The following is a 27,597-nucleotide window of genomic DNA, read 5'->3' as shown; positions in this document are numbered from 1 at the left end:
GTAGCTGGGGGCTGGCACTGACAAGTTTGATTTAAAGTGAGGCAAAGTCAAAGAGATTTACCTGTAGCAGACCTTAGGAAAGATGTTTTCCTTTATTGAGAAAACTTTTAGGTAGAAGCTAATCATAGAAACACCAAAACAAAACATGCAATCACTTTAACAGAAATACAAAATATACTGTTCATTTCTCTGAACTCTTAAAACAGTGTATAAGCACCTGATTTAAATTATTTCTTGATGGATCAGGATAACCAAAATCACTATGTCTCCCAGGCAAGTATGAGAATCACTTATTCAGTACTTAGTTACATATTAAGAGCTTGATAAGCACCATTCTCAGGTAATCCTAACATCACCATACAGAACAGGTATGGTCATTTCTTTTCCAAAGGAGAAAACTGGACATGAGAGGTTGATGACCTGCCCAAGGTCAGCTGGCCTGTAAAATAGTCGAGAAGGGTTTTGGATTTAAGAGTCAAGGAGCTAGAAGCAAAGACAGAAATTGGAAACTATGTAGTCTTTCCTGACTCCACTACCTCTAATCTTTTCATAAAGCTCTTGCACATGTTTTATTGAATCTAAATTTAGGAATATATTTTGCTATTACTGTAAACTATATCTTTTTTAAAAATTACATTTTCTTTTTATGGTTGATTCTGGAAATGAAGTCAACTTTTGTATAATAATTTACATTAGCATTTTATTATTCTTATTCTAGTAATTTATCTGTAGTCTTTTAAATAAAAAACTCAAAAAGTACTCTTATTGATTGCAATCCTTACAAACCCTTCTCTTCTGATCCTTACAGCCTCACTGTTATTGTTGCTGGCTAGTACTTTGAACAAGAAGTAACAACATTTTAAACTTTGTTTCTTATGGTAAGGAGAATACTACAAATGCTTCTCCACTGAAAGTGGAGATGCCATTTATCAGGTTAGGAAAGTCTCCTTCTATTCCTAGTATGCTTAGCTTTTATCATGAATGAGACTTGTATTTAATCAAATGCATTTGCTGAGCCAACATCATGGTTTTGCTCCTTTAATCTACTAATACAGCAAATAATACTTTTATCTTTTATGCTGAACTAACCTAGTATTGCTGAAATAAACCCAACTGTGTTATTGTGTATTACAGATACTGGCCACCTCATGCGAAGAGTTGACTCATTGGAAAAGACTCTGATGCTGGGAGGGATTAGGGGCAGGAGGAAAAGGGGACGACAGAGGATGAGATGGCTGGATGGCATCACCGACTTGATGGACATGAGTTTAAGTGAACTCCAGGAGTTGGTGATGGACAGGGAGGCCTGGCGTGCTACGATTCATGGGGTTGCAAAGAGTCGGACACGACTGAGCGACTGAACTGAACTGAACCTAGTATTCCTGAAATAAACCCAACTGTGTTATTGTATATTACACATACTGCTAGATACAGTGTGCTTATGCGGACTGCAGATACTACTAGATACAGTGTGGTTATATTTTGTATGGTTTTGGTTTTATATCAGATTCAAAGAATAAACTGCGGAGTTCTTTTCTTACTCACTGCAGGAGTTTATTATATAATTCTGTTCCTTGAATGTATGGCTTGGTGTTTTCAATGCAGGAGTATCTCTAAATTAGCAATTTAATGTCTTTAATGGTGATATGACTAATCAATCTTTTTATTCATGAATCAGTTTTCAGGCATTTATCAGTTTCTAGGAATTTGTCAATTTTATCTAAACATTCAAATTTATTTGCATTATGCTGTCTTTACATGCTCTATATGCTCTTTTTCCCCTAATATTTTTTTATTTGTGCCTTCTATTTCTTTATAATCTTGCTATAGATTTACATATTTTATTAAGAGCTGTAACAGGAAAATTTTTGACTCCATTGATCTTTTCCATTAGAGATTTCCTTTCTAAAGAATTATCTCCTGTCCTTGGCTTTACCATCTTTTATCTAACATCTCTGTTTTTCTTATTATTTACTTATCTTGGATGCTTGTTAGTTCATTAACTTTCAGCTGCTTTTCTTTCTGAACAGAAGCAGTCAGAACTACAAATTTCCTTCTGAAGTATCACTTTAGTGGCACCACCACTGTTTTTGATATGTATTATTTTCATTATTGTTACTGTTCAAATTTAAGTAATTAAATTTCTATTACAATTACTCCTTTTAAAAATTTATTTAAAAAAAAAAAAAAAAAAAAAAAACCATGTAAACAAAAGATCATGAAGCCTGTGAAAGGTTTCTGCTCCCCAAGTTGGTGGAAAACACTAAATTGGCAGATTGGATTTTTAAATAAAGATCTATTAACAACAAAAAAAAAAAAACCCTAAGTAAAAAATTATTTTTCATTATTAGTTGCTATCACAGCCATATTACAGTCAGAAATATGGTCTATATAATACCTGATCTTTCGAATTTGAAATTTGTTTTATGGCTAAGTACATGACCAATTTTTGTAAATCTTCCATGTGAACCAGGGAAGAACATGTATTCTCCAACTGTAGAATACTTGCCTGTTAATAACCAACTTGTTGTGGTAGGCTGAATAATAAGCCCCCACACAAATCTATGGTCTAATCCACAGAACTTGTGAATATTACCTTAAATGGCAAGAGACTCTGCAGATATGATTGCAAGGAATCTTGAGTTTGGGAAATTATCCTGGATTAATCTCTAGGCACTAAACATAATCAAAAGGATGCTTATGAAAGACAGGCAAGAAGGTCAAAGGAAGGAGATGGGGTGACATATAGAGACTGAAATGCTGTGTTCTCAATGCACAGGAAGCCAAGGAATACAGACAGCCTCTAGACACTGGAAAATGTAAGGAAGTCCATTATCCCCTACAGCCTCCAAAAGGACACCGGCCTGCTTACAACCTGATATTAGATTTCTGACCTTCAGAGCTGAAGGGAATAAACTTGTGATGTTTTAAGCCACTAAGTTTGTGGCAATTTGTTTTAGCAGAAATAGGAAACAAATAAACTTTCGAGGAATCATAGTCAAATCTTCTCTGTCTTCACTGGTTTTTTTGGCTGTGCATCTAGCAATTGATAGAAGCAAGCTCCCACTCTAATGGCAATGTTGTCTCTTTCTCCAAGAAGTTCTATCTGCTTGCTTTATATATTCTGAGCCCTTTTAGGATTTATCTGCCCGATGCAATAAACTTTTTAATCAGTATAAGGTAAATCCATTTTATCTTCAGAAATGCATTGTTTGAAAGTCCAGTTTAGCAAAAGTCAACATGACTACCGTCTGGTTATTATTTGCCAGGGGTATCTTTTTTATATTCCATCCTTTTACATTCACTTTCCTGTATATGTAAGATGTGTCTCTTGTAAGCAGTATATAACTTGATTTTTAAAATACCCAATCTGGAACTGTCTTAATCGGCAAATTCAGGCCACTAACATTTATTTCAGACATAATTTTTGGAATTGTTTCTCTGTTTCCATTTATCACATTTCTTCTATGTTTCTTTTTGCCTTCTTGCCTTATTTTGTGTTGGTGGGAGAAGACTGGAAGTTTTATCTGTTTTTCTTATCCTACTGTCCACCTCACTGCTCTTCTTAAAGTAACTGCAAGTAGGTGCTGTTCTCCACCTCCTTCACCACCCTTCAGGGAGACGCAATGTGGTTTGCTTCTAAAACGAATAACCTCAAGATGCCAAGCCACACTTTCAATTCTTATGTCTTCTTTCCATCAGCTTTCTTGTTGCTCCAAGATCATGAGTTATCCTTTCTTTGCTATTTTCACTGTACCTACCCCTAAAGCTGTTTCCAGGAACAGGAAGCAGAAAACCAAGTGTATTAAACTTTGACTAAATTAAGGATAAACAGGTTCTGAATAACACCCTGAAGGATCTACAACACACAAATTTGGTTGGCATCTACTTTGTTTTACTACCTGAGGTTACTAAATAAGAATCCTCTTGTGACAAAAGTACTATTTATTAGGGAAAAAAAAAGCCAATAAATGCTTTGTAAGAATCTTATAAGTGCTATGATTTTCCTTCAATTTGTTATACTACTATAAGGTTAATGAAGTAACCAAATGCTAGAAGTGTGTGTCACGTTGGCAAAAAAGAAAGCTAATGAAAAGAGAAAAATTTCTTTCAATTTTTGATAAGGACTGACTTAAGTTTAAAAAAATATAATTCTATAGATGACAATCAAAAATTAAATTCATACTTTAGTAGTCTACAGTAATTATGAATTTCCATAGATTTAGTAGAAAATAAAAATACAGCTAGAAAAATCTTTTGTGTCACACTTGATTATAAAATCAAGAGTAATTTCATAAAACAGATTTTATCTCTACATATAAAAAATACCATAAAATAAAAAAATATTACATCGCACTTAGGAGGAAGACAGAAAATATACCTCTATAGCTGTTCTTTGTTACTCCTTTATGAAGTGTGTGCTTTTACTCGAATTTCTAGTGCCCAATTATTTATATGAAAGTTTACCATAATTTATAGCTATCTTTAAATCATAAGCCCTAGGTGAAAAGACATTATAGTCTACTGAAAATATAAGCCAGTGACCTGGAAATCTAAAGTGATGTGAATGTCTTCCTGGGATTTCCTGATAGTGTTACTAGTACTTTGGGCTTTCCCGATGACTCAGTGGTAAAGAATCTGCCTGTAATGCAGGATTTGCAGGAGACACAGATTCGATGCCTGGGTTGGGAAGATCCCTTGGAGGAGGAAATGGCAATCCACTCCAGTGTTCTTGCCTGGAAAATCCCATGGACAGAGGAGCCTGATGGGTTATAGTCCCTGGGGTCACAAAGAGTTGCACACGGCTGAGCACACACACATGCATGCATGACTAGCACTATTTACCACCATAGGTTTGAAACCAGGATCTGCTAAGGCTATCGAAACAATTGTTTTTGCACAAGTATTTATTTACTTAGATTCGTGCTTTAACACAAAATAAAGCAGTAGTAAGTTCTTAATAAGTTTGATAACCAAGAGTGCAATCAAAATGTAACAAAACAAGTGTGTCCTCCAAAAACAGACAAACTTCCAGCCAGACCAAAATAACTGCAAGTTTCCTTAAGAAGAAGGATTCACTGAGATGACACATAACTAGTCACAACTTAATGCCTACCAGCTAAAGCAGCATCCTCTTCACTTTCTGAGCCATACTGAAGTGCCATGGTAATTGCAGATAAACGACCCCCTTGGACTGCTCTTTTATTACTACAAGGAAAAAACAAGCAATTAGAAGGCAGGGAAAGATGTTATAATAATTCGGTTACTTTATAGGAAACAGGAACTGTTAATAAGGCATTCACATCAAAGAAAGAGTTTCTATTCAGCTGCCTACTCAATTTACTTTGTACTTTTTTATATCCCCCACAATCAATCTTAACCAAGAAGACTAAATTTTTTTTCTCAGAAAAGAGGGAGATAGAAAACCCTTAAAGCAGGCTACTTGCAGCACTACTCCTTTTTTATGAAAAATAAAGATTCATTCATAATTGCTGGATAATTCTAAAGATGCTCATATTTTAACAATGAAAATAAAATCTATTATGAACACAAACTCTTTCAGTATTTTACGACACACTTTACTGGTAATTTTAAACACTACCTGACACACAATTTCTGCTCAAGCATTTCTCAGACATGAAGCCAGGCCTACTATACTTCTTAAATAAATATCTGACAACAAAGTTTCATAAAATAAGCCAACTACACTCAAAGATATTACTTCAAGATAGTCATCAAGAAAATGCTAGCATGCTTATCCTCATAAACATGGGTCAGCTCTCAGACACTCTCTCTCACCGGTAATACTTGCTAGTGGGATTTCTCTCTTCACCAAGGCTGCCTTTACTGTGCGAAGGACCTGTCAGCCTGGTTGCAGCCAAATTTGATGAAGTCCTATCCAGAGACAAGGTTAAAAAAAACTCAGAAAACTAACAGCTGAAATCATAATGCTGGATAAACAAAAAGAAAACAACCATTTTCTTTTTCTTTTCTTAAAAAAAGATACACTCTGGACTACCCTGGCGGTCCAATGGTTAAGACTCAGTGTTTCCACTGCAGGGGGCAAACGTTCCATTCCTGGTTGGGGGAACTAAGATTCCACATGCCACAGGGCACAGCGGGGAATGGGGGAGGGAAGACTCAAATATTGCCGAGCCTCTACTATGCAGGAGTCTTTGCTCCAAAATCTGGGACTCTGCTACAAACAATAAAAGATGGAGAGGGTGCAGAGAAAAGGGAACCCTCTTACACTGTTGGTAGGAATGCAAACTAGCACAGCCACTATGGAGAACAGTGTGGAGATTCCTTAAAAAACTGGAAATAGAACTACCATACGACCCACCAATCCTACTGCTGGGCAAACACACCAAGGAAACCAAAACTGAAAGAGACATATCTACCCCAATGTTCACTGCAGCACTGCTTACAATAGCTAGGACATGGAAGCAACCTAAATGTCCATCGGCAGATGAATGCATAGGAAGTTGTGGTACGTACACAATGGAATATTACTCAGCCATTAATAAGAACACATTTGAGTCAGTTCTAATGAGGTGCATGAAACTAGAGCCTATTATACAGAGTGAAGTAAGCCAGAAAGGAAACACCAATACAGTATATTAACACATATATATGGAATTTAGAAAGACAGTAATGACGACCCTACATGCAAGACAGCAAAAGAGACACAGATGTAAAGAACAGACTTTTAGACTATGTGGGAGAAGGTGAGGGTGGGACGATACGAGAGAATAGCACTGAAACATGTATATTACCATATGTAAATAGATGACTAGTGCAAATTCAATGCATGAAGCAAGGCACCCAAAGCGGGTGCTCTGGGACAACCCAGAGGGAGGGGGTAGGGAGAGAGGTAGGAGCGGGGTTCAGGATAGTGGGACACATGTACACCCATGGCTGATTCATGTCGATGTACAGCAAAAACTACAATACGATAAAGTAGATAGCCTCCAATTAAAATAAATTAATTAAAAAAAATTATGCTTATAGAGGTTGCCAATGATCAGATGTTAAGTTAGAATATGTTGGCATAAGGGCATTTTTCAATTACTGATATGAAAAAACTTGTTTCTGTTGAATTAAAAAAATTGAAGAGCAAAATCTGGAACTCTGAGCAAAAAAAAAAAATACACCAGGGTTGATCCCAGACAGTTTATGGTTACTGCAGTGACCAGAGGATCCAGAAACATAGCAAATGTCAAAGTCAGAAAAAAGCTACAAAAGCAGCCACTCGATCTTTCCATTTCAGGTAGAAGCAAATGGAATCCTAGAAGTAAGACGTGTTCAAAGTCACAGTCAGAGCACAAGATAAGCTAGAATCTCCTGACATCTGGCTAAATACTCTTACAGTGAAAATATATGCATCCTACTATATAGATGCAAATATCACAATATTATAAGCATATCTTGTTTTATCATGCTTTGTTTTATTAAATGTCACATATACCGCATTTTTTCTTTTTCTTTTTACAAACTAAAGGTTTGTGGCAACCCTAAATCGAGCAAGTCTGAGCAGCATTTTTCCAAAGGCATTTACTCACTTTGCGTCTTTGTGCCACATTTTGGTAATTCTTGCAATTATTTCAAACCTTTCCATTATTATTATACTTGTTGTGGTGATCTCTGATGCTATCATTGTAAATACTTTGGGGAACCATGATCCATGATCCATGCCTATGTAAGACAGTGACTTGATAAATGTTGTGTGTGTTCTGACAGCTCCACCAACCAGCTATTCCCCCATCTTTTTCCTTTCTCCTCACTCTCCCTATTTTCTCATACACAAGAATACTGAAAATAGGTCAATTAATAACCCCACACTGGCCTCTAAGCATTCAAGGGAAAGGAAGAGTTGCACTTTTTTTCCAGTTTCAAGCAAAAGCTACAAATGGTTAAGCTCAGTGAGGAAGGCATGTTGAAAGCTGAGATCAGCTGGAAACTAGGCCTCCTGCACCAGTTAGCCAAGTCACAAAAGCAAAGGAAAAGTTTTTGAAGGAAATTAGAACTACTACTCCAGTGAACACAGAAATGATAACACAGTAAGACAGCTTTATTGCTGATAAGAAGAAAGTGTTAGTGGTCTGGACAGAAGGTCAAACCAACCACAATAATCCTGTAAGCCAATGCGTAATCCAGAGCAAGGGCCTCTCTTCAATTTGATGAAGGCTGAGAGAGTTAAGGTGGGGAATAAAAGTCTGAAGCTAGCAGAGACTGGTTCATGAGGTTTAAGGAAAGAAGTCATCTCTATAAAATATAAGTGCAAGGTGAAAGAGCCAGTGCTGATAAAAAAGCAGCAGCAAGTTATCCAAAGATCTAGCTGAAATTATTAATAAACGTAGCTATACTAAATAACAGACTTTCAATGTAGATAAAATATACTTATCATGGAAGAGGAATCCAAGGCTTTCACAACTAGAGAGAAGTCAGTGCCCGGCTTCAAAGTTTCAAAGGACAGGCTGACTCTCTTGATAGGGCTAATGTAGCTGGTGATTTAAAAGTTGAAACCAGTGCTCATTTTACATTTTACTATTCTGAAAAATCCTAGGGCCCTTAAGAATTATGACAGATATACTCTGCTTGTGCTCAATAAATGGAACAACAAAGCCTGGATGACAGCACATCTGTTTACAACATGGTTCGCTGAATATTTTAAGCCTGCTGTTAAGACCTACTGCTCAAAATTATTTCCAAAACAGTACTGCTCATTGAAAATGCACATGGTCACCTAAGAGCTCTGATGGAGATGTACAAGATTAATGTTGTTTTCATGCCTACAGACACAATATCCATTCTGCAGCCCACAGACCAAAGAGAAATTTCGACTTTTAAGTCTTATTATTGAAGAAATACATTTCATAAGGCTATAGCTGCCGTGGATAGTGATTCCTTTGATGGATCTGGGAAAATTCAACTGAAAACTTTCTGGAAATGATTTGTTATTCTAGATGTCATTAAGAACATTTGTGATTCATGGAAAGAACATGAACATCAACAGGAACTTAGAAGAAGTGGATTCCAACCCTCATGGGTTACTTTGAGGGGTTTAAGACTTCAGTGGAGGAAATAACAGGAGATGGGATAGAAACAGTAAGAGAACTGGCATTAAAAATAGAGCCTGAAGATGTGACTGAACTGCTACAATCTCATGATAAAACTTTAACATTGAGGAGTTACTCTGTATAGATGAGCAAAGAAAGTAGTTTCTTGAGATGGAATCTACTTCTGTGAAAATGCTGTGAAGACTGTTGAAACAGCAACAAAAGATTAAGAATATTACATAAACTTAGTTGATAAAGCAGCATCAGCATTTCAGAGGACTGACTCCAATTTTGAAAGAAGTTCTCCTGTGGGTAAAACATTATCCAACAGCATCTCATGCTATAGACAAATCATTAGAAAAAGAAGAGTGAACTGACGAGGGACACATCATTGTTGTCTGATTTTAAGGAGCTGGCACAGCCACCTCAAGTTTCAGCAACCACCACCCTGATCAGTCAGCAGCCATCAACAGAAGCAAGACCATTCACCGGCAAAAAAGATTACAACTTGCTGAAGGCTCAGATGATGGTCAGCATTTTTAAGCAATACAGTCTTTTCAAATTAGGGTATATACACAGCTTTTTTAGACCTAATGCTACTGCACACTTAACTACAGTGTAGCGCGAACATAGCTTTCATATGCATGGGGAAAGCAAAAAACTTGTGTGACTCACTTTAGTGTGATATTCGCTTTACTGCAGTAGTCTAGAAATGAACCCAGTTATCTCCAAGTTTTGCCTATATATACACGTATTATATGTAATATACATTATACAAATATGATATACAAATATTTACATACATATTTGTACAAGGCAATAAAAGTACATAGTGCTGTTAAATTTTAAAATTTGTTTATTTTTAAATAAAGCCCTTCAGCTACAATGAAGGGACTGATTAAGAGTTATTTAACCCTATTCTCTTCAGAATCATATTAGCAACTGTAAATATAACCTTGAAATGCAACATCTTGTTTTTCACTATATTGATTTCACTAGCTATTTTGACAAATAATAAAAGCACAAGAACTTTAAACATTTTTTTAACCTACCTCATTCGAAGGCTTGACTTTGTCATTTCATGTTCAATTTCTGCCTTTTTCATATAAAATATTTTTTTAATAGAATTTGCATCCTGTTAAGATAAAATTACTTAGCTTAGAAAAAGTATAAGAAAAAAAAAAAATCTGGTGTGAAATGGTACCTTAAAAAAGAAAAAAAAAAAAGTATAGAAAAAAATGGGTAGTTTAAAATGCCCTCCATCATGTACTGGACACTTTCTATGGCACTCCTTGCATGTGGAGTAGCCTTCCATCCAATATGCAGACAGCTGCATCCTCTAACCTTTCCACAAGCTTTCAAAACATCTCCGTAATTAAATACAAGTTGAGAAGCCTCTCAGCTCTTCCACAATTAGCCAGCTAAAAGATAAAGATCTAATGCTGAACAGGGAAAAACAGGGGTGAGAATACAATGGACTCTACCTGTGTACACTAATCTAAAAATTGAAACAAAAGTATACTTCTAAGATTAAAGAGTAGGCACATAAATTCTGGATGAACATACTTGCTTAAATTAATAGCATATAGCAAACTCAGTTTCCCTTCCCTCCAAAATTTAGTTTAGGACCATTAATCAGACCAAAAAGCAAAATTCTTAACTGCATCAACAATTGGTACTACACTACTCAAATCTCTTATCAAGGATTAACAATACAAGGACTTCACTCTTGATTTTCACTCAAAGTTCCTTAATAAATGCAAGATAAAAATTAAAATTAACTACCAAAAGCAACTGAGTCAGCATTCCGTAAATCTAAATGACTTTATTCCCAAAAGGTTTTCTGAGTACCCTTTGCTAAGTTCCCAGTGATAAATTATTAATTTGAGAAATTTCTACAAGCAACAGTTCATTACAGTTCATTTTGTAGAAGGACTACAAAACTTCTAGGAGAGAACTGCAAAGCAATGAAAGTCATTTTACATTGTATACGATACTATACAGAGTGACTTTTATATCAATGAGGTTTAAATGAAGGGACTATATCAATATTTAACTACAAAGTGGACCAAAAATGAACCTTGTGTGGAATAAAAAGAAACATAGGTGAATGGTTCAGAACCAAGGATCTATAGTCAACTGATTTTCAACAGGGTTGCCAGGACAATTCAACAGGGAAAGAACAGTCTTTTTAACATAAGGCACTGGATGAATGTGGACTCCAACCTCACACCTACCTCACGTATATAAAAATTAACTCAAAATGGCTCAAAAATCTAAATGTAAATGCTGCTGCTGTTGCTAAGTCGCTTCAGTCGTGTCCTACTCTGTGTGACCCCATAGACGGCAGCCCAGCAGGCTCCCCCATCCCTGGGATTCTCCAGGCAAGAATACTGGAGTGGGCTGCCATTTCCTTCTCCAATGCATGAAAGTGAAAAGTGAAAGTGAAGTCACGCAGTTGCGTTCAATTCTTAGCGACCCCATGAACTGTAGCCCACCAGGCTCCTCCATCCATGGGATTTTCCAGGCAAGAGTAGTGGAGTGGGGTGCCATTGCCTAGAACAATAAAATTCTTAGAAGAAAACATAGGTATAAATCTTTGCAGCCTTAGATTAGGTAATGGTTTCTTCGGTAAGACATTAAAAGCACATGAAATCTAAGAAAAAACAGACAAATTGGGACTTATCAAAATTAAAAACTTAATTAAAATTGAGAAGTTTTTTTCTTGGGCGTGGGGGGGATGGGATGGGGGGTGGGGTGAGGTTGGGTAGGGGGTCCTGCAGCACACAACACGTGGGATCTTAGTTTCCCAATCAGGGTCTGAAACCCCTGCACTGGACTGCCAAGGAATTCCCAAAATTAAAAACTTTTGTGCGTCAAAGGATATTATCATGAAAATGAAAAGACAGTATATAGAATGGGAGAAGATATTTGTAAATCATATGTCAAGTCTATTGTTTAGATGATAAAAAGAACTGTAACAATTCAACAATAAAAAGACAGTTAAACCAAGTTAAAAGGGGGGGCTAAAAATCTGAAAATTTTTTTTCAGAGTCAGAAAGGCCAATATGCACATGAAAAGATGTTCAACATCACTAATCATTAGCAAATGCTAATCAGGGGATTCCCTGGTGGCCAAGTGGTTAGGATTCCAGGTTTTCACTGTTCACTGAACTTGTTGGCCCCAAGTTCAATTCCCACTGGGGGAACTACAATCATGGGGCACTGGCCAGGAAAAAAAAAGGCTAATCAAAACCATAATGAGATACTACTTCATAGCTACTAGAAATAAAACAAAACCAAAAATAGAAACAAGTATTGGGTGAGGATGTGGAGAAATTACACTTGCACATTGCTAGTGGGAATGTAGGTGCAGTGGCTTTAAGAATAATTTAAAAACAATTTTAACCTCAAAAAAGTTAAAAATATAGTTTACCATCTGGCCCAGCAATTTCATTCCAAGGTACGTATTCAATAAAAATGAAAATACATGTGCATATAAAAACTTATGCATGAATGTTCACAGCAGCATTATGTATAATAGCCCCGAAGTGGAAGCAACTTAAATGCCTAGCAATTGATGAATGAGTGACTAAAACATGATATATAGATTTAACTGAATACTATTTGGGAATAAAAAGAAATACATGATACAACAGGAACACCTTGAAAACAGGATGCTAAGTGAAAGAAACCAGTCAGAAAGGACTACAAATTGTAAGGTTCCATTTATATGAAATGTTGAAAACAGGTAAATTCACAGACATAGAAAGTAGACTGGTGGCAGTTGCCTAGGGTTAGGGAGACTGGGAATGGCACCCTACTCCAGTACTCTTGCCTGGAAAATCCCATGGGCGGAGGAGCCTGGTAGGCTGCAGTCCATCCTAAGGGTTGGACACGACTGAGCGACTTCACTTTCACTTTTCACTTTCATACATTGGAGAAGGAAATGGCAACCCACTCCAGTGTTCTTGCCTGGAGAATCCCAGGGACGGGGGAGCCTAGTGGGCTGCTGTCTATGGGGTCACACAGAGTTGGACACGACTGAAGCGCCTTAGCAGCAGCAGCAGCAGGGAGACTGGGAGGAGATGGAGAGTGACGCTAATTCATCCTGGTGACAGGTACACAACTCGGTGAACATACTAAGAGTCATCAAATGATGCACTTTGGGTAAAATGTATGGTATGTGGTTCTTATACAAAAATATTGGCTCTAAATTAAAATCTGTATTCTTATCAATGAAAGCAACAACAACAAAACCAACCTTGAACACTTGAGAACCAGGCTCATTGTAAGTTTTGGCATTTTTTGCTAGGAGATCTATATCTTTGGCCATTGCGTGAATACTCTTGTAGCTTCCATTCTATAGAAAACAATAAAATATAGCAGTTACTCTTAAAGACAGTTAAGCAACATGACCTTCAAAAAAAACTCCATATATTTTTAAACTCTCACCATACTCTTAAGACTTTATTGGAAAGTACATATGTGAACAACATATAAAGTCATCTTCTCTTTTATAGACTATTACTACTGTCCATTTACAAAGAAATTTTTGAGATAGGTAACAAAACCAGAGCTACATTATTCTCATAAAAACAACTTATATTTTTAAAAAAAGTCAGATAAAGTAAAAGTTGTTTTATTTAGCAAATATACAGTGTTTACTCTGGGCCAACCACTGTTCTAAATGTTTCATGAAAACTAATTCATTAAAGAGTACAGACTTTGGAGCGAGACTCTCTGGATTCAAATCCTAAGCCTTAAAAAAAAAATCCTACCTCTTCTCATTAGTTGATGACTCAGGCAACTGACTTACCATCTCTGTGTTTTAGTTTTCTTATCTGTAAATAACAGTATCTTCCTCACAGAGGTGTTATAAGAATTAACTAGCCAACACATAGCAATTTTACAGCAATTCTATCTATACTGCTGAAGACACAGGGAGGGGGAAACACAAAGAGGACAAAGCATTTTCACTAACCTTACACTCTTAATGTTTGTTGTAGGTTAACTTTTACTCTGAAATATCCTAAAACTATTTGGAAGCCAATAAAAATAAACAACAAACCTTTCATTGACAATGTACCTTTCACAATCAAAAATGTCCATGACCAATGTGCTTTAATTTTTGTCCTGAGAGCAAAACTTACTAAAACTATAAAACACTTAAGTCAATGAAAATTTTGCTTTCCTTCCTACAGAAAAAATGCAAAAGGGATGCTATGCTGATTCCTCCAAAGCTATACTCAGTAACACCTCTAATTTGTTTACATTATATTGCTATTAATAATAACTCCTTACAGAAATATCCGCTTCTGTTCTTTAAAAGGCCTAAAAAATGACCATAGGCCAATCTGCCCTAAACCACATATTTCTACATATGGTACACCTTCATACCTGTATCCTCTGGGCAATGGTCTTGAGATCTATAGGCTCCTTAATAATTGCATAATAGTCTGGATATTGCTGAAAAACAAAACCCAGGCATGCTTAATAAGTGAAAGTATCCAGCTAATGAGATAACAAGGAAGTACAGTGATCATCTGTTAATCAATTGAGCAGCTTTTGAGATAGAGGCTAAAGACACAGTTGTACAGCATATTTTTTGTTATACTTGAAGCAGAAATCATTTGATTTTTACAAGCTTCATGAGATACCCAAGAGCATGCTGTAGGACTTTACAGTTACTTTTTGGTTATATAACTAATATACCACAATTTAATGTTTTTAAATTTCCTAAATCCACAGATCACACAATTTTATATTTAAGATCCCAAGATATCTATGTGGGGAAATGAAGCAGAAGGTTTTCAAAGAGTTTATTATAAGCTCTTTTAATTCAGCAATCTATAACACAATTATATCCTATTTCATATGAAATACTAAAGACCTGTAAGAAATCAGGGTGCAAAATGGTTTAGTTGCTAAGTCATGTCTGACTCTTGTGACCCCACGTACTGTAGCCCGCCAGGCTCCTCTGTTCATGGGATTTCCCAGGCCAGAATATTGGAGTGGGTTGCCATTTCCTTCTCCAGGGGATCTTCCCAACCCAATCTCTATTCCTGACTGAGCGGCTTCACTTTTCACAGAAACTGTACTTTTATTCTTTTTAAGTGTACAGTTCAGCAGCTTTAAATACATTCACATTATTGTGCAACCATCACCATCATCCATCTCCAGAACTTTTCATCTTCCCAAGCTGAAATTTCATACTCTTTCAACAATAACTTTCCACCTTCCCCTCCTTCAACCCCTGGAAATCACAATTTTACTTTTTCTTTCTATGAATTTGGCTGTTAAGTACTTCCTAAAGAAGTATCATACAATATTTAGAAAGTACATACTTCCTAAAAGAAGGATCATACAATATTTGTTCTTTACGACTGGCTTATTTCACTTACTATGATGTGTTCAGGGTTTATTCTTATTGTAGCATGGGTCAAGACTGTCATTCTTTTTAAAGGCTGAATAATACTCCACGGTGTTTATATACTACACTTTATTTACCTATTCACATATCGAGGAACACCTGAGCTTTTTCCATGTTTCAGCTATTGTGAATTATACTGCTAGGAACACGGTTGTACAAATATCTCATTAAGACCCTGATTTCACTCTTCTAGGTATATATCTAAAGCTGAATTGCTGGATCATATGATAATTCCATATGCAATTTTTAATGAACTGTCATACTTTTTCTTTTCTTAACATTTTAAACATATGACAAACATAAACCAGTATATTTTTTCTAATCAGATTCACACTTCAGACAGCAGTGTTCAGATACCCTATTTCTAATGTCATAATTGTCCTACAACTAGTGTTGTTGATGACTGATGGGTAAAGCTACACGCCACCTGTCAGTCAACAAACACTTCTTGCAAGCCTCTGACATGCTGGGTTCCAACTACATGACAGGGACACAAAAGAAAATATGTCAGAGTCTTCATCCTTAAGAAATTCAGTCCTTGTTCTTAAAGAGAAAATGCTCACAAGGAGTTATAATGGAGTACTTCTAAAAGTATGTGTACAGTGGAGTACCTCTGAAAGTATGTCCTTATCCAGAATACAAGAAAGTGAAGGTCAAAGAAATTTTTGCAGTTCCAAAAGCTAAAGTGGAACATCAGCTATGTTAATTGCTCTTTAGGTGTGAAGACACATGGGGCTCTAACACTTTTAAAGGTTCCACTGGTCTAGAAAACCTCTTCCATGTTGGGGTAGAAGAGTACTTATCAGGAAGAAGTTAATTATCTTCCTCTCATTCTGACTCTTGAGCAGAGAATATTTCTTCTCTTTTATAAATAAAAGGTTTAATTTATGTGCTTATTTTATCACTTAAGAATCATGAATCTTAGAAACAACCTACAACGTGGATAAATCATGAAGATACTAGGCTAAGTGAAATAAGCCAGACACAAACAAATACTGTATGATTTCTCTTAAATGAGGTACTTAGTGTAGTCAAGTTCAGAGGAGCAGAACTGTGGTTTCCAGGAACCGGCAGGAGGGAAAAGTAGGGAGTTCCTGTTTAATAGGTAGGAAGATGAAGAAGTTTTGGAAAGAACTGGTTGTGACAGCTGCACAATAACATGATTGCGCTTAACGCCACTGAACTTTGTACTTACATTGGTTAAAAGGTAAATCTTAGATTATTGCATATTTTACGACCACAAAAATGAAAAAACAAACAAAAACAATTTCTAATCATAAAACCAAACACACACACACACACAAAATCCATAACCTTTTGCTGAAGTAAAATGACAGAACATATCCTACATGCTTACTGCTGAGGCCATGAGGAGGATCTCTCGGTTACCTCCAACGCCTTCCACTACCCTTACTCTATTTACTAAGAAGTAAGAGAATTTATGAAGTACTTAAAAAAGAACAAAATCAACACTTTAATCCACTTGTCTTTAACTACATCACTTACCACTTTAGAAGGCAGCTTCTGAAAAAGTTCGCTAATGAGACGTCCTGATGGATTTGTGGCTACAACTATGGCTTCAAGAAGCTGCTCCAGGATCTCCTTCAAGTAACCTGGAGAAGACTGGGAGTACGGGGGTGTGAGGAATAAGAAACGAAAGGAAAAAGAAAAATCCAAAAGTAAATGCCGATATTAAACAGCTTCTAAAATTTTAAAGCCAATTCAAAAGAGCAACTTCTAAACTTACATTAAGTACAAGTTTCATGAATACCACACTTTACACTCACAATATATATTCAACATATAAGACAAGTGATTAGCTGAGACTCCCCAGCCACACAGCTCAGAGAAGAATCAATGTAACACTGATGAAAGCAGACTAGAATACTCATATTTAAGTTATTTACTTACTAGTTAAAATGTAACACCAAAGTTAGCTTCAAAGAGGAGAATTATGTCCTACAAGCAAGATTCCTCTCCTCCCAGCCCAACCAGTTACTCTGGAAACGTGTTGCAGATGACAAAGGCAGCAGGGTGTATGAATGTATTCACAAAACTTATTCTCTGGATGTCTATTTAAAGTTGGAGAGGAGAGATGCAATTCCTTTTACTGTTCTTTTTCCTCTTTTTAAACATGTGCACTCATTCAGCAAGTATTTTCAGTCCCTACATGTCAGGCAGAGTCTAGATGTCTGAATAGGTGAGCAAGGTGATAGCTTTTTGGAGCTACCATTCTATTGGAGGAAGACAGAAAGTAAACATATAAACTAATACTAAACACTTATTCCACATACAGTGATAAAAACTGAAGATCACACAACAGCATGATATGATGATGGGAAAGGAGGAGCAGAGAGCAAACAATCTGACAGAGTGGTTAGGAAAGTCTTCTCCCAATTTACATTAAGTGATGTTAGAATAATGCAAAGGAGATAGTCACAGGCAGAGCCAAAGGAAGCAGAAGCACAAGCAACTGCAAAATTCCAGAGGCAGGAAGACACGTGACATGTTCTAGGAACAGAAACCAACCTAACCCACAAAAATATTCCTAACTAAGGTGATTCCATTGACTTTGCAACTTTCAATCACAACACAGCCTGCCTTTACATAATACCTCAATCTAACAACACTGGTTGTCCCAGGACCCCTTGTCATTGGAGTGGGGCTCTCTGGCTGTGTGTCTGTTTACCCTTCCAGTTACCAACACGACTGCACAGAAAGCCTAGCTGCAACAGTGGCCATGAGAAATCACAAGCAGGGGCCTTGTCAACCTCCCAGCAGCCGATCCATCACCCATTCCGGTGGCACACGTACTCCTTCCGTCACTGCGCCTTGACTGTCTTGCCCATCTTCATCATCTTCTTCGTCATCTGCTTCTCCTTTCTGAACAAACTCATTTCTTGTTCGAAGGTACAAATCCCAGAGTTTACAAGCAGCTTTATATTCAGGAGAATCTGGCTGTACATTAACAAAGAGAAGAGGAAAAGATATCACTTAGCATTTTATTAGAAATCAATGATTATTTCTAAAGCATCCTGTTCCAACAGATTGGTACACTAAGATATAACTTTGAAAACTATCACAAATTTTAAAATTCTTATAAGTAAATGATACATGGGCCTCAATTCTCTTCTGAAAAACTAAGTGTATGTTTTAAAAGCATTCTGAAATCAAATAATTTTATTAATTCTATTTATGTCCTATCTCATTACAGAGAGACTTGAAGAATATAAATAATTTGCTAAATTAAGGGTAATTATTACTAATACACTTTGCATGAACATTCATGCAAAGATGGGCTCAATAAAGGACAGAAATGGTATGGACCTTACAGAAGCAGAAGATATTAAGAAGAGGCAGCAAGAATACACAGAAGAACTATACAAAAAATATCTTCACGACCCAGATAATCACGATGATGTGATCACTCACCTAGAGCCAGACATCCTGGAACGTGAAGTCAAGCAGGCCTTAGGAAGTATCACTATGAACAAAGTTAGTGGAGGTGATGGAATTACAGTTGAGCTATTTCAAATCCTGAAAGATGATGCTGTGAAAGTGCTGCACTCAATATGCCAACAAATCTGGAAAACTCAGCAGTGGCCACAGGACTGGAAAAGGTCAGTTTTCATTCCAATCCCAAAGAAAGGCAATGCCAAAGAATGCTCAAACTACTGCACAACTGCACTCATCTCACACGCTAGTAAAGTAATGCTCAAAATTCTCCAAGCCAGGCTTCAGCAATATGTGAACCGTGAACTTCCAGATGTTCAAGCTGGTTTTAGAAAAGGCAGAGGAACCAGAGATCAAATTGCCACCATCTGCTGGATCATGGAAAAAGCAAGAGAGTTCCAGAAAAACATCTATTTCTGCTTTATTGACTATGCCAAAGCCTTTGACTGTGGATCACAATAAACTGTGGAAAATTCTGAAAGAGATGGGAATGCTAGACCACCTGATGTGCCTCCTGAGAAACCTATATGCAGGTCAGGAAGCAACAGTTAGAACTGGACATGGAACAGACTGGTTCCAAATAGGAAAAGGAGTACGTCAAGGCTGTATATTGTCACCCCGCTTATTTAACTTACATGCAGAGTACATCATGAGAAACACTGGGCTGGATGAAGCACAAGCTGGAATCAAGACTGCCAGGAGAAATATCAATAACCTCAGATATGCAGATGATACCACCCTTATGGCAGAAAATGAAGAAGAACTAAAGAGCCTCTTGATGAACGTGAAGAGGAGAGTGAAAAACTCGCCTTAAAGTTCAACATTCAGAAAACTAAGATCATGGCATCTGGTCCCATCACTTCATGGCAAATAGATGGGGAAACAGTGGCTGGCTTTATTTTGGGGGGCTCCAAAATCACTGCAGATGGTGATTGCAGCCATGAAATTAAAAGACGCTTACTCCTTGGAAGGAAAGTTATGACCAACCTAGACAGCATATTAAAAAGCAAAGACATTACTTTGCCAAAAAAGGTCTGTCTAGTCAAGGCTATGGTTTTTCCAACAGTCAGGTATGGATGTGAAAGTTGGACTATAAAGCAAGCTGAGCGCCGAAGAATTGATGCTTTTCAACTGTGGTGTTGGAGAAGACTCTTGGGAGTCCCTTGGACTGCAAGGAGATCCAACCAGTCCATCCTACAGGAAATCAGTCTGGGGTGTTCATTGGAAGGATTGATGTTGAAGCTGAAAGTCCAATATTTTGGCCACCTGATGTGAAGAGCTGACTCATTTGAAAAGACCCTGATGTTTGGAAAGATTTAAGGTTGGAGGAGAAGTGGACGACAGAGGATGAGATGGCTGGATGGCATCACCAACTCAATGGACATGAGTTTGGGTAAACTCCGGGAGTTGGTGATGGACAGGGAGGCCTGGCCTGCTGCGGTTCACAAGGTCGCAAAGAGTCGGACACGACTGAGTTACTGAACTGAACTGAACAGATTACTAATACACTAAGAAAGACAATTTAAAGGATAAGACCCAATTTAAGGGATACAAGTCTAAATGAGAGAAGTTAATGACTGCCTTGATTTTCATTTCTATTCTTCAACTATTTAAAACCTTATTTGAATATTTTCCTTTCTTGAAGGATAGTGGGGATAAACTAACTAAAACTTTCCAGTAACAACAATGCTGGATGTAATGTAAAATAAAAAGTAAACTTTTAAAAATGCATCCATGTGCTGCCAATAAGGAATAAGCAGTGTTCACAAAAGCAAGAACAGAGTAAAAGTAGGAACCTGGATAAGCAAGCAATGTTTACCCTGAGGCTACCTATAAGACAAGATGCTTATAGTTTTCAAGAGCTTTAGCTTTCAAATGTCTTTGAGGCTACAAGGACAAGAGATACAGGCCAGGCTCCACCATAAGCTGGGACTTCAAAGGCTATGGCTACAGTGTAACTGGGAATTAAAAACAAGTCAGTTTTTGAGCTGCCAAGGAACAAGGTAGACCACCCACCTCAATCTCCACCCAGCTCAACCCATGGCACTTCGGGGAGAGGAGAGGCATGAGATAAATCTCCTCTGAGAACTCTTCAGCATAAGCTAGTCCTAACAAAGAGAGGCCAGATAAGCAACCTGAGATAAGCAACAAATCTTCTCCAGAAGAACTTCAACTTAAGAATCTCCACAGTCTCCAAGAAATATAAGCTCATAGTCAAAATTGATGAAACACGTATGACTAACAGTCACAAGAGAAAGCAAGCAGAAATGACAGCAAACACACACATGTAAGTAATTCAGATATTAAATTATCTGCTGTAGAATAAAAAATAAGTATGCTGAATATGTTTAAAGAAATAATAGGACTGAAGATACAACCAATTCTCTCAAAAGAAACTACTTCCAAAATAAGGAAAATATAAACATTAAAATGTAAAAACTCAGTAGACTGAGCAGATTTCAAAGAAAAAAGTAAGAACTAAAGATATTACCTAAAAAGCAACACTGACACAATAAAAGGGCTCTACATAAAGTTAAGAGAAATGGAAACCTAAGAAAATTCTAATGTAACATCCAATCAGAGTCCTACAAGGAGAAGAGAGAATGGGGCAAGGGCAATATACAAAGACATACAACTTTTCAGAACTGATGAAAAACACCAACCCAAAGATTCAGACAGATCTACAACTCCCAAATTCTATAAATAAGAAGACAATCATATCTACACATATCACAGTGAAACTGTGGCGTATAAAGACAAAAAGAAGATACTTAAGATAGTCAGAAAGAAAAGACAGATAACTTTCAAGGGAACTACAGTTATATTGACAGATGACTTCTCAATAGCAATATAAGAATGAAGAATAAAGAGAGTAGTATGTTTGTGAGTAAAAATACGGACTATATAAAAATAACATTATTTTATGGGATTAAAAATTTGTCACAATAGAACTAAAATACAAAATATCAGAAGCATAAATAAAAAGATCAGTTACATTATTTTAAGGTTTTACATTATTTAGAAGGATGTTTAAAATACTGATTAATATTTGACTTTGAAAAATTAATTATGCATATTAGAACTTCTTGGATAAGAACATATTATTAATGGATCTGACAACTTTTAAATTATAGAAGAAATTTAAAACAAAATAAAACCAAGAGAAAAATGAAGGGGAAAAAAACACCTGAAACAAGGCAGAGAAACAAAAAAAGAAAAAAATTACAAAATGAGATAAATAGAAAGTAGAAATTTAAATGATAGGAATACAGCCAAATGTAATAATTACTAAAACTGTAAAGAGATGAAATGCTTCAGTTAAAAGGTGAAGATCATCAACTAGAATAACAGAAATTCAATTATATGGGGCTTACAAGAGATACACTAGCATTAAAAAGATATGAAGAGGTTGGAAATAAAAGAATGGAAAAAATAAACAAGGTGAACACAAAAATAAAGCTGCTATTATTTTACGTGTAATAATATCAGATAAAACAAAATTCAAAAAAGACAATACTAACAATAAAGAAAGCTACTGCTACTGCTAAGTCACTTCAGTCGTGTCCGACTCTGTGCGACCCCATAGATGGCAGCCCACCAGGCTCCTTTGCCCCTGGGATTCTCCAGGCAAGAGTACTGGAGTGGGTTGCCATTTCCTTCTCCAGTGCATGAAAGTGAAAAGTGAAAGTGAAGTCGCTCAGTCGTGCCCGACTCTTCACGACCCCATGGACCGCAGCCCACCAGGCTCCTCTGTCCATGGGATTTTCCAGGCAAGAGTACTGGAGTAGGGTGCCATAATGCAAAAGCAATGTACTAGGACAATATAACAACTTTCAACTTGTTTGCTCCTATTTGCATACTTTCAAAGTATATAAAGAAAAAATCAGTATGGCTAATAAGGAGAAATAGACAAATCTATCATCAGTTGGATTTTATAGCACATCATTTGGAAACTAGATAGTTCATGCAGATAAATCAGGATATAAATGATATCAGCAACATAATTAAAAAGCTAGATCCAATGGACACATGTAGTGTACTGTACCCAATGAACAGCACTCTTGCTATATATTCACAAAATTTATAGCAACTTTATTCACTACTGTTAAAGCAGAAACAACCCAAATGTACATCAACTAAGACACAAACGAAATATGATACATATTCGTATAATGGAATATTATTCAGCTATAAAAAAGGAACTAAGTACTAATAAAGGTTATGACAAGAATGCACTTTGAAGAAATTGTGCAGTGAGAAAAGCTAGTCATCCATACTGTTCAGGATTCCATTTATATGCAAAGCCCTGAAAAGGGAAGTCCATACAAAAGGAAAGTAGATTGCAGTAGCTAGAAGCTAGGAGAGGGGGAAATGAAGTTATGCTTGTTAATGGGCATGGTTTTCTTTTTGAGGTCATGAAAAAATTCTGGAGTTTGACAGTGGTGATGGTTGCACAACTTTCAAATATATTAACCCCCCTCCCCAAATTCTACACTTTAAAAGAGTGTGTGAATTGTATCTCAAAGAAAAAATACATACACACAACATTAAGAATTAATTTAACAGTATTTTTACAGAATCTAAATGAAAAAAAAACATTTAAAGCTTTGCTAAAAAGACAAATAAATGAAGATGTACCAAATTTACAGACCGGAATAATAAACATTACGATTATGTCAATTCTCCAAAACACAATCTACAGAGTCAATGCAATTCCAATACAAATTCAAACAATTTTTTTGGTGCTTGTTGACTTAACACACTAATATTAAAAAGTATAAGGAAAGGGCCAAGAATAATCAAAACAGTTTCCCTGCCAGACAAGAAAATTATAAAATCAAAGAAATTAAGGTAGATACAGAATAGCCTAGTTTTAGATAAACTGGCCAGAACAAGAGGAACAGAATAAAGACCAGAAAGAGACCCACAGCACCTGGAAGCAACGCCAGCAGTAACAGCACAGACAAGTGTGAAGTGAATGGCATTTCAAGGTGCAGCTTATACCTGCAGGAAAAACAAATCCCTACCTCACAGGAGACACACGCAACCCCGGGTACACTAAATGCAAATATACGAAAGACAAAACTATTAAACTGTTAGAAGAAAAGAATATCTTTACAATCTTTGTGGAGGAGAGATTTCTGAAATAAGACATAAAGAAGGATAAAACACAAAGTTAAAGACTAAGAAATCTGACTGTTTTAAAGTAAAATTTTAAAAAACTTCTGTTCATCAAAAGATGCCACAAAGAGTGAAAAAACAGCCACACCGTGGGAGAGGATATTTGCAACACATATAACCAAAAAAGGATTAGCACCTAGAACAAAAAAATTTCTAAAAATAAACATGAAAATCACAAACCCAAGAGACAAACGGGTAAAAGATTTAAGCAGACACAGAAGAAACAACAATGGTTCATAATCATATTAATCTTCAGTTTCTTTACTAAGAAGAGAAATACAAACTCAAACTATCAAATGAAAAATCACTACTTACCTATCAGACTGATAAATATTAAAAAGCCACACAATTATCAAATTGGATATCTTCCAAATTTGATGCTTTCTTACCTTATAATAGGCCTTTGCATTGTTAAAAAGCAGCTGGAAGTCAGCAGTAAGCAGATTAACATCATCATACTCTTCCATTTTTAGTTTCTGTTGGATTTTCATCAAGTCAATGGGCTGAGAAACCACTTCGTAATAGTCTGGTTGATTTCTGTCAATAATTTAATGATTTTCAAAAAGTAATAATCAAAAGCCTATAAAACGTTATGTTTCAAAACTATCTGTGGTAATGCCCAACACTCCCAAGTGACAGAGCATACTAGACTTACTCCCATGATCAGAACTCAGAGGGAATAACAAAAGTAAGATGAATACGCATGCCCTTTTCAAAATACATATTAGTGATTTAAAAAAAAACCCTAAATTTATTATCTGTAATGGTCTTTTATATGCTAAATATTTAAGATTTAGGGAACCATTACTAAAACCATGTCAATGGTATCTTCTGCAAATGAAAACGACTTACCTTGCGTGGGGTTCAAAAAAACAGGTATGCTTCAAAGCATTTTATAAACTTACAAAATGGACTGTCCTTCTTCAGGCAGTGACCACAGAACTTTCTCTGCCAAGTGCTATCAAGTGCCTAGTATATATGGTGCTCTAACATCAAGTACTTAAGTTACAAAAGAAAAAGATGAGGCCCTTGGCACAAGGAGCTTACCAAAGATAAAAGAGCATAATACACGAACAAACATGACTAAACCATATTTAAAAAACGGCATGGGAATGATAAACACAAAACTCAGGATAATGGTTATCTCTTGGAGGGAAGGGGACACTTTAAAGGTAGTTATAATAACATTTTAAGTTGGCTTTTGGTTCATGGATGTTTATTATTATTTCTTCTGGCTTTTTTCAAAAGTTCCACGAGACACGGAAACCTGAAAAATTATCTAAGCAGCTATTTTTTTCAATTTTCCCTCAGGGGTAGATAAAACTCATCCTAGATGTGTAAGAGGGTAAGTTACAACTATGAAGAACACCATGGTTGCTAAGACACATGTTTCAGTCATGTGCATTTAATTTTTAAAAGCTTTTCATATTAACATAAAAATTTCAAGCGCAGTACAAAAAGTGTTTTTTTCTGAACCATTTGCGAGTGAGCTGATGAAGAATTTAGTGTGTTTCTCCTACAAAAAGGGACTTCAGGACTTTCCTAGTGGCACAGTGGATAGGAATTCGCCTGCCCATATAGGGGACACAGGTTTGATCCCTGGTCTGGGAAGATTCCACATGCCACAGAGTAACTAAGCACGCGTGCCACAACCACTGAGCCTGTGCTCCAGAGCCCACGAGCCACAGCTACTGACGCCGGCATCCTACAACCAACAACACCCTCACACCCAGAGCCTGTGCTCCACGAAAGCAGCCTGCTATGCGGCTACCGTCCCCAAGCCCTTTCCTGTGCGCCCATCACGTGTCTCCCTTGCAGATTCCTGCCCTTGCTCAGCCTTAACTAATGACTCTAGATTGAACTCTACAGAAAGGAAAAGGAAGAACAAATTAGGTTTTTAAAAACCCTTATCAAGTGTTTACAATTTTACTGATTTAAAAATTAAGTCTGAGGAGATAAAAGGAGCATTCAATCTGCTCTTCAAAGAATGTAAGAACATAAAAGTCTCAGTGAGTGATCAGATCAGATCAGTCGCTCAGTCGTGTCCGACTCTTTGCAACCCAATGAATCGCAGCACGCCAGGCCTCCCTGTCCATCACCAACTCCCGGAGTTCACTGAGACTCACGTCCATAGAGTCAGTGATGCCATCCAGCCATCTCATCCTCTGGCGCCCCCTTCTCCTCCTGCCCCCAATCCCTCCCAGCATCAGAGTCTTTTCCAATGAGTCAACTCTTCGCATGAGGTGGCCAAAGTACTGGAGTTTCAGCTTTAGCATCATTCCTTCCAAAGAAATCCCAGGGCTGATCTCCTTTAGAATGGACTGGTTGGATCTCCTTGCAGTCCAAGGGACTCTCAAGAGTCTTCTCCAACACCACAGTTCAAAAGCATTAATTCTTCAGCGCTCAGCCGGTGATAACAAAGACCTAATACCAATGCTGCCAGTGGTACCAAGGGACTTTCTCAGAGCAAGCTTTAGGGCTGTGTTCACTTGATATCCAAAGATGGCTCTCTCCACCTGGCCCTCATGGGCCACAGTGTACTGTTTGCTGAGGCTGGGCCACAACAGACCCTCAGGCGATCATCTGTAGACAACTGGGAATCCGTTAAGGACACATAACCTAGAAAGGACACTATATCCTGGAAGCCCTGCAAGGGGGCTCCTCACAAACGTTTTCAGAATTACCATACGAAAAAAAAGGACCAGGATCCAAACATTCCACGCTATATAATTTGGTCAAAACAAGGTCCCTCCACTTTGAAAATGAAACAGCCCTGATTTTCCCCACTTAAATCAACATACAGAAAGCAAAGTAAAACCTCGGACTTCTCTGGTGGTCCAGTGGTTAACGTTTGCAATGCAGGGGACACGGTTTCCATCCCTAGTTGAGAAACTAAGATCCCACGTGCCACAGAGCAACTAAGCCCACAAGCCATAACTACTGAGCCAAAGCACTCCGGAGCCTGTGCGCCTCAATGAGAGATCCCGCACGACGCAGCTAAGACCCAACTCAGCCAAATAATACTGAAAAAAAAAAAGTAAAAAGAAAAGTAAAATCTGTCTATATTCATCCCGAGTTTAAGAGCTGTAAGTATTCTCCCAGACATTTGTATACACATACATATGTACACAGAGGACTGTGAAATACATGTCTGAACAGATTTTCTCTTTCAACAATAGGTGAGGGCACCCTGCTGTAACATGGCCACAGCATAGCCAAAGCATAACTAAGAATTTAACCAGAAAAGTGAGAACTAATCTGCCTGATGTGCAGAGCCTGCTGGCTACACCTAAATCTATTTTCCCTCCTTCCCAAGATGACAGCATTCTAAGCTGCTGCCTGGGTACTAAAGGCCAAATTCTTAAGTCTCGTTGCAGCTAAGTTCTGGCCAATCCAAGAGCTGAAGTGTACCATGTCCAGGTCACTTCCTTAACACGCCTTCTTTTTCCTACGGGCTGGAAGGTCATTTTG

General features: G+C 37.1%; 1 protein-coding gene across 32 annotated transcripts in view; it reads right to left on the bottom strand.

The window, feature by feature from the left end:
* PBRM1 (polybromo 1) overlaps positions 1 to 27,597 on the bottom strand; it is a 108,828-nt gene that overhangs the window by 68,504 nt on the left and 12,727 nt on the right. For 28 of the 32 annotated variants that reach the window (XM_044934081.1, XM_044934096.1, XM_044934097.1 and 25 more), the window contains 8 exons: positions 24,516 to 24,663; positions 18,307 to 18,450; positions 16,999 to 17,115; positions 14,460 to 14,528; positions 13,324 to 13,422; positions 10,112 to 10,194; positions 5,800 to 5,895; positions 5,117 to 5,208 (listed from right to left, as the gene is read on the bottom strand). In XM_044934081.1, the coding sequence (XP_044790016.1) occupies positions 5,117 to 5,208; positions 5,800 to 5,895; positions 10,112 to 10,194; positions 13,324 to 13,422; positions 14,460 to 14,528; positions 16,999 to 17,115; positions 18,307 to 18,450; positions 24,516 to 24,663 (848 nt within the window). The remainder of the gene's footprint in view (positions 1 to 5,116; positions 5,209 to 5,799; positions 5,896 to 10,111; positions 10,195 to 13,323; positions 13,423 to 14,459; positions 14,529 to 16,998; positions 17,116 to 18,306; positions 18,451 to 24,515; positions 24,664 to 27,597) is intronic. The other 4 variants (XM_044934095.1, XM_044934102.1, XM_044934110.1 and 1 more) reach the window with 1 other exon arrangement.

This window comes from Bubalus bubalis, chromosome 21, assembly GCF_019923935.1.
Source record: "Bubalus bubalis isolate 160015118507 breed Murrah chromosome 21, NDDB_SH_1, whole genome shotgun sequence".
Taxonomy (NCBI): domain Eukaryota; kingdom Metazoa; phylum Chordata; class Mammalia; order Artiodactyla; family Bovidae; genus Bubalus; species Bubalus bubalis.
This window is presented reverse-complemented; position numbering and strand designations above follow the sequence as displayed.